We start from the raw sequence: 12,500 nt of genomic DNA, 5'->3' as shown, positions 1-12,500 counted from the left end.
GAAGATCGTGAATTTATGCGCTGTTCCTGCTTGCCGGGGGATCAAAGTCAAGTGAAAATAAGTTTAAGTCTCCGCAATTCCCTGCTATGGCCCAGGTTGGGGGGGAGGGGGGGGCAGAGATTTACTTTGACTGGTGCATTAGTTTCTCCACAAATGGCATCTATTGCACAACATGTACAATACATAAATAGATCTACCTAGGTGAAACAGGAGAAAACAAGCCAACTGCTTCGATATGCATTTTTGCTAAACTTAGGCCTTGTTTGACCTAAAAATGATGTTTAAGCCTAAGGTTAGCCAAATTGACGGTTTTGGGTTGCTTCATTATACTAATTTATTCATGATTTTTGGTTACCACATCTCCCCCAATGGCAACAACTACTTCCTATGTAAACCTCAAACAAAAAACCTCAATAGGCAACTTTCATGACAGCGCCATTTGACTACAAATTTCTACTAGAATTCAGTTTGTTTTTCTTTTCTTATTTAAATTTTGTATTTCCAGAGTGGTAAAAATAACAATAGTTCGAATAGACAATTTTACAGTTCTGTGCTCAGTACCAGGCCTTTGTATAAAAGCGAGGCTGGAGTTGACATTGCTTAGATACAAACCTCATTGCTTTTCTTACGTAAATCATGTTGTTGTTGCTAATGAGTTTCTATTAAGAAAAGCAGTGAGGTTGTATCAATGCAAGGTCAACTCCAACCTCGCTTTTATTCAAAGGCCTTGGTAACTGAGCACAGAACGGTAAAACGGTCTGTTAGCATGAGACAAGCAAAACCAGTAGGATTCTGGTCATTAGTCAAATGGCGTAATCATATAAATGTCCTATTTGTTCTGACGAAGGGCTAACGCTCAAGATATCTGCCTTTCAATATTTTCACGGTGGTAATTCTCGTTTGATAACAGAAATAAAAGCAAATTTTCGTTTATATTACCCAGATTATCTAGAGCATCGATAATTTATGCTTAGGCCTTGATACAGCATTTAAAGATAAGAAATATGACCGCTTTCAATCATTTACTTCATCACAAACTTAAACGAAATGAATGGTAAAAGCTTTCAAAAAGAAGCCCATTCAAACTCAAAACAGATTGGGAACTATTTCTCGTCATCTTGGGCAATAAAACAGACATATTGAGGTACAGTGGTCAAATATTGCTTTACAAATAAGAGCATCAACCCGTAGACACAAACAAAGACACTACCTTTCTTTCAAAGAAATGGTATGAGATTCTAACCCAGAGGTTGACCTGAAAGAGAGTTCCGCCATTTTGTAAATTTCTTCTTAGAGCCCAGTCCTTCGAAACAGGCAGGTACAAAAGTTCGAAACCCTTCGAAATTTCCTCCGAATCAAAAAAACTAAAATGGCATAAAATTCATTTTTTAATCGAAGTAAACATAGCTTTCATTCATCTTCTGAGATACTACTATTCCAAATCTTTGTATTTTCTTCAGAATACAGATTTCAAGAAAATTTTTAAATACAAGATCGCCGAGGGCAAACGACAAGTTTTTTAATGTTCCCTTTTTTAGCCAGCCGTACGGGTCTAAAATCGTTAAAATCGCACCAACTTTTTATAAAACATATCGAATTCTCGTCCAAAGCTGTTCGACTTGTCGGAAGCAAAGCAAAGCTTTTCATCTGTCAGCTTTTAACAAAAGACCTCAAAACCATAACTTCGGTAAACTTCGCGGAATATCCAAGCGACCCTCTAACTCCCGTCTCACCTTGTGAAGTAATCTTCGTAGAAAACTCCTTCACTGTTTGAATATTCTCGACCGCAAGTGCATCCCGTAGAGTCTTCGGAGTTTCCAAGTCTCTTCCTCACTTTGTGCCACAAAGCCATGGATTTATCCGCTATGGAGTGGACGCTCCCTCGCACATTTCTTCCAATACTTGAAGAAGCCCTGTGGAGGATTTTTTTACACCAGTTTAGGTAGAGTCGAGTTCATCAGTTCTACAAGTGCCTTTAATGGGAAATTGCTTGAGATTATTGTAGGCTAGTGCTAAATTGTGTCGACTGTTTTCACGAGGAAACAATACCACCCAAGCTAATTTACATTCCCCACTGTAGCACGACAATCAATTTACTTGCGAGCAGATTAAACACGTAAAAGAAACTTTTAAAAGCGTTTATGAAGTGCGGTTTAGTTTAGCAATCCTTTTGCCCTGGGAGGTCATTTGTCTCGATGTTTCGTTGGGTGTTTCTGTCTGAGTAACTGCATGAGTCTTCTGTCTATGGACGAATCGGTGTCAAAAAAAAACCCTTTAAGTGCAAGTCGAATATTTGATTCTGATATTTAAGCAATTTTTTTTTTCCATGGCATCACGCATATTAACATGGTCGAGTTTAATGAACTGGTCAGGAATTTGCATTCAACAGACAAATGCATCGGAACCAGGTGGTTGTAAACAGATGTTTTACGCCAGGAAAAATAACCGAAAACCATCAATCAACACTGTGGAACGAAGGGACACCTTTTTATTGTGGTGCCCAACCATAACTTGTTATTGCTTCTCCAACCAATGTTTTTTGGAACCCTGTAGTTCATTACACACGGACACGTCAAAGCAACAAGTTGACAAAATCCTACCACAGAGACATAAAGATGACACTTCGATTTGCTTTTAAGAAGACAGTGGTTATGGAAATTTTTCGCGTACTCAAGCGAAGAACAGGTGATCAGATGAGATCATTTGTAATCGAAAATCGTCTGACACGAGGAATTGAGTCTGATCGTAAATTTCTATTTTATCTTTGAACAACTGACGACTGCAAGCTACATTCTGATAAAAGCCTATTTTCAGTAAATTTCAGTTGTGTCTACCGTTATTGATTGTGTAAATTGACGGAATTTTTTTCGGGATTAAACCTGAAAACGATTTTCAGACGACTACAAAGATGTCTTTCCTGATAGATAATACAGGAAGTCCTAACGATGCAAATTTGAATACTCTTTGAAATGAGAATCAAGATCAGATGTCAAAGACTGTGAATTAAAAGAAATCATGTTTATTACAAAGTTACTTGAAAATATTTAATACCGCAAAACCGAAAAAGATGGGCAGGAAAACCTTTGCTTTCAACTTTTGAACATGCTTCACCTTTATATGTCAATTTTCGCAACAGGAACTGATTGAAAAGAAAACAAATAAGACAAATAACATTTGCTTGTCTCTAGTTCTCTAACAAAAACGGTTCTCCCATCTCGTAATCCTACGGCAAATTTAAGTATACCTTATCAATAATTTAGCGCTTATTTTAGAAAAGAAAAAATAATGATGTACAACCAATAAAGATGGAGTGTAACCCTACAATTTTCCACCGTTTTTCTCATTTTAACACATACAGGCCTGGCCAAACGCTCGCCACATTTCAACGCAAGATCTTGCAACATTGTTGTCACAACATGTTGCATACGTTTGCTCACCCTGTTGCGATATGTTGCGATATGTTGCAACATGTTGAACGATGTTGGATCAAATTTGAAAACGGTCAAGTGTTTTTCCTGCAACATTTTGCATGATGTTGTACTCGTTTGGCCATGTTCACGCTTTGTTCACGCAACATTGTTGCGCTAGGGCATGCGCGTTAGGTCCACTTCTTGCCTGGGTCACATGAACATTAGGGAGCTCAAGCAAAGACAACGGCGACGGCAACGAGAACGTCAAAAAATTTGCATATTTAGTGGGTAAAAACAATAGCTTTGCACGCCCTGCACGTGCGTTTTTCACTTTTGTCCATTTCGTTGCCGTCGTCAGCAAAACAACAACGTGAAATAGCCAAGTTTTTGGTTTTATGAAGAACGTTAGCACTTGAGGATAAATTTTCGTTTTCTCTCCTAAAATGGAGTGCCGTTCCAAGTGGTGTCATCTTTGAGGAATTACCACACCCTTGTCATATTAAAAACGTTGAAATAGTCTCGAAGCGATTAAAATAACGCAAATTTATATTTTGAGATGACGTTCACGTTGTCGTCGCCGTTGTCGTTGCTTAAGCTCCCTATTGACATGTTGCGGTGAAAATGATGAAAATGTTGCGTGCGTTTGGCCTCCCCGTTCATCACATGTCGCAACATCATGCAACAATGTTGCAAGACGTTGCTTCAAAATGTTGTAAGCGTTTGGCCAGACCTTAAGAGCGAGACCGAAAAACGTTTTTGCACAAGTTTGCATGATGAGACAATCGAGGCAGCCTGGGGAGATTAATTGAAAGGCACAAAGGAGTCTTAACCATTCCTCTACCTCTGAAATGACTATTATCGACAATTCGTAATTTTCACTGGATTGACTGTTATCGTCCATTTAGGATTACTCTGTCCCAGGACTTGTGGTAGCAGATGAAAAGATTAAAGGAAAAATAGCATCCCTGAAGTGAATTTGAACCCGGAGCACCCAATGCGAGGGAACTGTTTTTATCCAATTAACAACTAAAGATCAACTGGCTGAAAATTGCACCGACTATTTATCAAATCTAATTAGTATAGATAAAATCATTGCTGAATAGTGGTTAATTAATTCTAGTACTTGATTAGCTTTCTCTTAAGGTACAGGGTAACCGACATTTTCTCCTTTTTAAATTTGTTTCTTAGCCGGTGATGATACACGTTTACAGCGGCATTCGGAAAAAAATATATATTAATATTTTTTTAAAAAAGAGTTCTGTAAGTTAGCGATGCGGTAGTCTAGTGGTTAAGTGAAAGGGTTATTAATCGAACATTCCAAGGTTCGAGTCCAGCGAGTTTAGACATTGGGGTTCGGATTTTAAAAATGTATATTCATATCCCATAATCCTTATCAAGCGCTAAGCGTCCTAAATAGACGGTTATAGCAGAAAACGTGTAACGCGCGTTCACAGCTTCCAAATATTCAGTGCGAACTGATTAGTCGAATGTTTCAGTACTAAGTACCATATTTGGAAACCTTTCGCTCTTGTTGACTTCCAAATATGGTACTTAGCAAATTGAATATTCAGAAGCTTGTTTCCCAGCACACAAGGGGCCGTTGCACGTTTCAACCCTCATCGGTTTCTGGTAATAGTCATTTTAGAGAAGCTTAGGAATTGTCGATAATAGTCATTTGGGTTGGACCATTTGAAGGAGCCGGAAAAAAGAGAGAGCCTGGAAACGACGTTTAAGGTCTAGAGCGGCTGAGTAGTAATGTGCGGGGAGCCTATGAGTTGATGGTCTCCTGTATGTGCTCATAACTTGTTGTGATGTTAGTAGTTTTTTCTCCAGTTTGCTTCAGTAAATGAGGGATGTGACTGTGATAGACAGGAAGCTGAAACAGAAAACCGAAGGACGTTTCTCATCACATGCAAATTAGGGCATTAAGAAAGGGCAAAAACTCTCTGTTTTATTACGTTTTCATGTTATCTTTCACAAAAAGCCCATGGTATCCACGGTAACCCTTACTCTTAAAATAGAATTTTATGACTTTTACGAAGCAACTCAATTCTTTCATCGTTTTCTCCTGACGTAACCATGCACGTTAAGCTGAGCAGTCGATGACTTCATACATAAATCAGCCTTAAACCAATGGGAGCGTTCGTATGATATGATTGGGTACAGAATCATCCACCAAGAAATCCCTATAAGGCCCTGTCGCCCTAGCAGATTTTTTATTTGCTTTGCAAGTGCAACCGACGCGCGAGAACCTTATTGGCAAATTTTTGTCACCGGCTAGCAAATTCAGAGAAGCCGGTGTCCTACCTCCAGTCAGGCCGATTTTGTCAGGATACCGAACAAAAAAACGGATTTGCCAATTTTTTCTTTTGAAAATTGGAAATCTTGGCAATCTTTTATAGTCTAGTGCGGCCCTTATTCTTTCAGCAGACGTCAATTTGTGTTAAATATAAACTACAGACACTTTCACTTCTCTAATGACAAACATCGGTGAATAAAATTAAACGAATAGAATATGAATTAAGCTGGAATTAACAATCAACCAGCTTTTAGTTTGTTTACATCTCACTTTTCAAAATTATAAGCATCGATTCGAGTCCAGTCCAGCCTGGATTATCATTATGTAGGTTTCTCTCGAACTGCTCATCAAGTTGCTCACTTTGCGAAGACGATCCGTGACACCCTAATCTCTTTATATCCGTCTTTCAAAAACAAAAAATGGAAAACATTATTTCAGCTTAAAATCCACTGAGATTTTCAGTTTCGCTGTACTTTGATAGAGCCGCTGAGTCAGTTCATAGTGTGTTTCATCCCTGATATTCAACGGTTTAAAAAACTATTTTTCTACAATGCAATCACTTTTTTTTTTTTTCAGATTAGCGTTTTGTGTTAACAAAAGGTTACTTATTTGCCTTGCAAATGAAGAGAAGGTTCATTTACCCAGAAGATTATCGTAAGTTATCCAGTATAGTTTGTTTAGCTATACAACGATGGTCCAAAACGGAATTATCTTTCTAAATGGAAATGAAACAGCCCTCGAACCAATTTTCAATAAAAATTAATTAAGGCATGGATCCCAAGTAAAAGAGACGAATAAAATACGGATGTAAACAGGGAGAGAAAACATTATTACTAAAACTCCTCAAAACGGGTAAAGAAAGTTGCTTCACAGCAGCTCTCCACGAGCAATTAATTTATATGAAATCGTATCTTACCTATAAGAATTAAACCCAATCGCAACGAGAAAGTATTAAATAAGCGTAAGGAGTAAAAGCAGCAAATGACTGAATATTATTTTCAGAATATTTACTGTATGAGGCAAACAAAATGACTGTACTTACAGGCAAGGAAAACAGTCTTGGAACATCCTTCAACTTTTCATCAACGGTTGTGGTTACCTTAGTATCTTATGATCAATCTTTGTTGCTGAAATTCAGTCGTTAAGCATGCGCAGTGACGACGAAAACCAATAGAGGTCTTCCTTACATATGTGCCTTGTCACTTCCGTATGGTAGTTTTTCAACGAACCACCGACAATCCAAATGAAATATAATCACGAACGATTTTGCTGGGGTTCAGTGGGGGTTGTTTACAAGCTCACGGGCGCTACAAACTGGCGGCTTTAATTTTAACACAGTAATCAAAACCAGGGCTGCTATTCTCATCTTATTTACAAACTCCCATATACTGTCATTTTTGAATGATAAAAATTGTATCTCATCAAACGAACAAATTCTCAAGAAACCTGGCTGGCTTTGGCGCAGTCAGATCATGCTTTGTGTCTTTACAATGACAGTCCAAAACAGAGAAAACTAAACTGTACAAAAAAGTGGCGATTACTGCATCCATGACTTTATCGCATTATCACGTTTTTGGTTAATGTAAAAAAAAAAGCGTTTTTGTGTGTTGGGTTCGAATTCTTCCGGTTTCTAACGACAAACGACTTGATCATATAATTATACCAGTGAAACTGAACCAATCGGAAGGAGCCGTTTTGTCTCTTCGATGCGAACTAAGACATATGGAAACGAATTTTGTCCTTTAATTAAATCAAATATTTAACTTTGCAGCAACAAAAACTTAAGTTTAATAAACAGATGGAAAGATCTTCCCAACAATTCGGACCCTCAAAAGAAAAAAAACTCTAAAGCTTTGTTTTCGTCAGTGACACTCAATTCACATTGAACAACTTTTAAAAGGCAATTACCGGCTGGAAAATCTTCATGGTAAATAAAAATTAATAAAGAAAATCCGTGTTCAATCTAATTAACAAAAGAAGACCATCATCCGTGTACAAATGCATGGAAACTGGATTGTGTCGATCGCTAGGAATTTGTGACATTCCGAACACTGCATTGACATGCTAAACCGACTGAATCCAATCGTCGCTTTTCAAAACCCATCTGATAGCTTCGAGAGATGCTTGTTTTGACCTTTATGCCTGCCCCCAAATTCGAATAGACTGTAATCTCATTGGATACAGTGAGCTACAATGTTATAAATCGATTAGGAGAATCGGCAAACAAATGCATGGCTGGTAAACCTCAGTCAGGACAAAACAGAGGTGACGCGCATTACTCATGGGGACCAGAGGCTCTCCTTGGGGACAAAACTAAACCCTTTTACCCGCTGAGAGGGAAATTTAAGTCTGTAGTAACCACCGAGGATCTAGGGGAAACTACCTCTTCTGACCCGGGGCCCTTTGCTCGAAAGTCCCGAAACTTTACGGGCCATTTTCGGGTGTCACCATTCCCATTGGAAGAACGGATAGCATTTAAGTTGTCAAATTTCATAGTAATTCATAGTAATGTTAGAGTAGAGTAAGAATTTAAATAATAATTAAATTGAAAAAGAAATTTTAAAGTTTCGGGCATCGGAGGCTTGGCACTGAAAGATACGGGATCCATGAGGCACTGAGACTAAAAGCAAAAGCATTCTGTCTCCAAAAAATGCCGTTGAAATAATTAAAATATGTAACTAAATAAAAGAATATATGTTTCAGGTTGAGTTTCATAAAATGTCATAAATGCGACCTATTAGCATCAATATGCGACTTTCACGGGCTTAATTATAGTCTTTGCATTTGTGATGATAGAACAGAATTGTTGGTTAAATTTTAATAATAACTGAAAAGAAACAGTAAAGTTGCACTGAAATGTTTTCGAAATAAAAACAGGTTCGTTAATTGGAAAACAAAGGAAAGGAAAAGGAAAGGAAAGGAACTTTATTTAAGTGTCTAGTAGATTTAGCGCTGGAGCGCTAATTGGGGACACTGTTAAGTGAAATTAACAATTAACACAACAAGTCAAATGTTGATTTTTGAGGAGAGGGGAAACCGGAGTACCCGGAGAAAACCTCTCGGTGCAGAGTAGACAGCCAACAAAATCAACCCACATATGACGCCGAGTCGAGGAATCGAACCTGGGTCATATTGGTGGGAGGCGAGTGCTCTCACCACCGCGCCATCCCTGCACCCCAAAACCTTGAGTTGCTAACCAAAGGAGTTAATGACAAAATTTGAGGATCCTACCTGCACCAGAAGTCCTTGAACGTGCCAAGCAAAATTTTAAATTTCCCTTACTTTTATCTGTAACTTTTCCCATGTCAGTACCTGAGCGTAAATTTCAAGCAATTGTATGGCAAAATTTAAAATGCCGCTGGGCAAATTCTAGTGCAGGTAGGATCCTCAAATTTCGTCAGAAAAATCCTTTGGTTAGCGAGTAAAGTTTACCATTCACAATACATCCAGGGTTAACGCAGATTTCCATAGAAACACTGCGCTAGGTTTCTACCCCATATGAACCATGTGAGCGTTAGCCCTACTAGAGTAATGGATTTGGGCCCGCACAAGGACAGAGAGTGGAAATTAAACCCACGGCCTTCGGGTTAGATCACCGCTGCTCTACCTACTGAGCTACAAGGTCAGGCGAGAGCAAGCCGTGGGAACTGAAGATATTTAAGTCACGGCAATGAACATGTACAAGTACAAGGAAGGATTACGTTTTTGCAAACGTTGGTCGTGTAGCACTTATATTTGAACAGACTTAACTGATTAGAGTGTAATGTGAAGTGCTAGGTTCACATGGTTCATATCGGGTAGAAACTTAGCACTTCACATTACACTCTAATCAGTTAAGAACCCACAAATGACCAGCTCCCAGTTGGTTAGAGCGTCGCACCGGTATTGCGAGGTCATGGGTTCAAACCTCGTTTACAATTAAGTCCTGAATTTTCAGGCTTCTTTACGCAATCGCAAAAATTGCGTTCATAACTGCGAGGATCCGCATAGCTTCACTTGATTTTATAACCGCATTTCATATATGATCCATTTCATATATCATTTCATCGTTAATTAATTCAATTTTCAAGTCACTTTTAATACTTTCAATATTAAAGTTGTATTTTTGTAGCAGGTCAAGTCTGGTAAAAACGGCATCATCACATAGAGGATCACGAAACATGTGTTAGCATCGTAAATACTTTTGTTCCTGGGCCATCGTAGTTTGATCAAAAATAAGAAACAAACAGCAGTGATAAACATATTGAACTTGTTCATTTTGATAGTGACTTGACGTTTCGTATGTGCTCTACTTACATTTTCAAAATGTACTTTTGAAAATGAAAATGTTACTTTTGAAAATGTATGTAGAGCACATACGAAACGTCAAGTCACTATCAAAATGAACAAGTTCAATATGTTTATCACTGATGTGTTAGCATGTTTATACACAACAGAACGGGAACACCAATGAGAATTCAAAATAGAATAGACTCCACTCTTTTCTTCTCTATTCTAAATTCTCATTGGTGGTTTGCTGCGCGCGACGTCGCCACTGACGTTCCCGTTCTGTTGCTAAATCAGCCTATTAAGACGGCAGGAACCGACGACGATTGTTCTTTAGTAGGGTATGACAGACAAATCCGACGATAGAGTAGGGCTTTTGAACACCATTTTGGCCCAAGGGGGCGGGAATTTGAACGATCCAGTCTTCAAAAGTTCAAATGCCCGGGGGGGGGGGGGGGGTGATGTTGAAGTTTCGAGTTGATCGGTGCATTAAAGTGCCACCGCGATCCCATGAAGCCGCTGAAACAATATGCCGCCTAGTAAACGCGGTGATCGAAGTGTCGAAGTACCTTTTATGCTAACAGTTAACAGTGTGTGAAACCGATTTCTTGTAGTATTTAGACATTATTTAGTAGGAAAAGAAAGGTGAGTCGTGTTCTATCTACCAGTTCCGAATAATTTCATCGTATAAAGATTCAAATACAGAAGCTAGTCGTCAACTGTTTACCATGGGTTACCAGACATAACGTGATTTGCCAGATGGAAAAAAACGAAAGGAACTTTATTTAAGTTCTAGCGCTGGAGCGCTAATTGGGGACACTGTAAACTGAAATGAACAATGAAAGTAAATCAAGTCAAACGCGGGAATCGAACTCGGGCTTCATTGGTGGGAGGCGAGTGCTCTCACCACTGCGCATGTGCCATCCCTGCACCCAGTGGCGACCAGTTCTGGAAATTTAATCGGCAGCACTCAATTTTTGGTCGCATTGGCGACCAGTGAGTCGCAATTTCGAGCTCTGTGGGCCTTTAATCAAAGCACGGAGATAACTGTACCCACGTGTCCAGGGTCCTCACGGCTTTCAACATAGCTTTTGGTTTATCAACGGAATTGATAATGTAAATTGACCACCGTACAGAGATTCTAAAAGCTGACGTTTCGAGCGTTAGCCCTTCGTCAGAGCGAATCGAGGGATTATGGGTTACGTGTAGTTTTTATAGTAGAGTAGCTTTCAACATAGCTGCTGTTTATGGCGATAGCCCGTCAGCGGTTTCACAAAAGAGTACTTTATGGTCTGCTTCATGGAAATGTTGGCAGAAACCAGATCATTTGCCGAATTCTCTTGCTCTCTACAGAACTTGCTTGCCCTCTCTCTTAAAGAAAACCGCGGAATTCCTTTCCCGTCACCTTGATGTTTTCGAGAGAACTTAAGTGCCAGAGACCTTTTTGCAGATACGGCGGCCATTTTGATTTCTATTGTTTCAAATAGCTATTATGGGATGCCCAGGAGGCAAATACATATTAATTTGCCCCCTGGTCATCCCATAATGTCTTTCGAAACAATAGAAATCCGTTTCTGCAAAAAGGTCTATGCCGTCAAGAATACGCGAATCCAACACCAACGCAACCTCGTTTCCAGGGATGTTGACACCTACGAAGCGAGAGAGGAAAGTTTCGCTCGACATTTCCATGAAGCAGACCGTAAAGTTTATCTTACGTCAACCGCTGAAGGGCTATCGCCTTGAACAATCGCCATGTTTAAAGCCGTAAGGAACTGGGGATGTCCCACGTTCAGACTATACGAGCAATCCCCCTTTCGCCGTTTCAGAGTAAGTCGAGCTCGAGGAGAAGAAAATGGCCGCGCGATTAGATTTCGCGCGGCCGTTTTTTCTCGTGGCGGTCTTCTCCTCGCGATCGAGTAAGAGGCGAAAGAGGGACTGCTCGCAGTCCATTCGAGGTTCGATTTATATTTGCATTCAACTCATTTTTGCGTTTTTCGTAGCCTGGAAGCAGGCTCTTCGACGTCGCGCCACAACGGTGAAAAAAATCGCTAATTTTTCAATAAAACTCTCAGCTAAAGTCGACCGCGGTGTTCATAGCCTGAAGGCACTGTTACACTGTGAAATGTTTCGTGCAACTTGTCTCGCAATGTTTTGGCGACATTGTGGCGGGACAAGTTGCAAAAAACATTTCAGTGTGGCATACCCTGCAAGAGCCCTTGCCGAAAGTAGAATTAAGTTCTACTTTTCGTACAACTTGTCTCGCAACGATTTTTGCCGTTGCAGGGTATGTTACACTGTGAAATGTTTCGTGCAACTTGTCCCGCCACAATGTAGCCAAAACATTGCGAGACAAGTTGCACGAAACATTTCAGTGTAACAGCGCCTTTAATGTTCGCTTTAAGGCGTTCGAGGGGAACGCATTCAAATCGCGTCAGTTCCGCGGATGTCCCTCGGGTATCGATCGGACGTTTGGACGCCATCTTGGCAAAAGAATATTAATGAAGGCTGGATGAGGAGGAAGAAAT

The 12,500-nt window shown here is 39.7% G+C and overlaps 1 protein-coding gene across 5 annotated transcripts in view; it reads right to left on the bottom strand.

Annotated features, from left to right (window-relative positions):
- Positions 1-6,890, bottom strand: part of LOC138013413 (protein FAN-like) — a 47,981-nt gene extending 41,091 nt beyond the window's left edge. Inside the window, exons 1-3 of one of the 5 annotated variants that reach the window (XM_068813881.1) lie at positions 6,752-6,890; positions 1,734-1,913; positions 1,211-1,255 (exon numbers count right to left, since the gene is read on the bottom strand). In XM_068813881.1, coding sequence (XP_068669982.1) covers positions 1,211-1,255; positions 1,734-1,913; positions 6,752-6,777 — 251 coding nt within the window. In that variant the 5' untranslated portion in view covers positions 6,778-6,890. Of the gene's footprint in view, positions 1-1,210; positions 1,256-1,733; positions 2,281-2,484; positions 2,664-6,751 lie in introns of those variants that run through there. The other 4 variants (XM_068813754.1, XM_068813938.1, XM_068813816.1 and 1 more) reach the window with 4 other exon arrangements.
- Between the last annotated feature and the right edge of the window lie 5,610 nt (positions 6,891-12,500).

This window comes from Montipora foliosa, chromosome 1 (genome assembly GCF_036669935.1).
Source record: "Montipora foliosa isolate CH-2021 chromosome 1, ASM3666993v2, whole genome shotgun sequence".
Classification (NCBI taxonomy): domain Eukaryota; kingdom Metazoa; phylum Cnidaria; class Anthozoa; order Scleractinia; family Acroporidae; genus Montipora; species Montipora foliosa.
The sequence above is the reverse complement of the archived record's forward strand: the minus strand, read 5'-3'. Positions and strand labels throughout refer to the sequence as shown.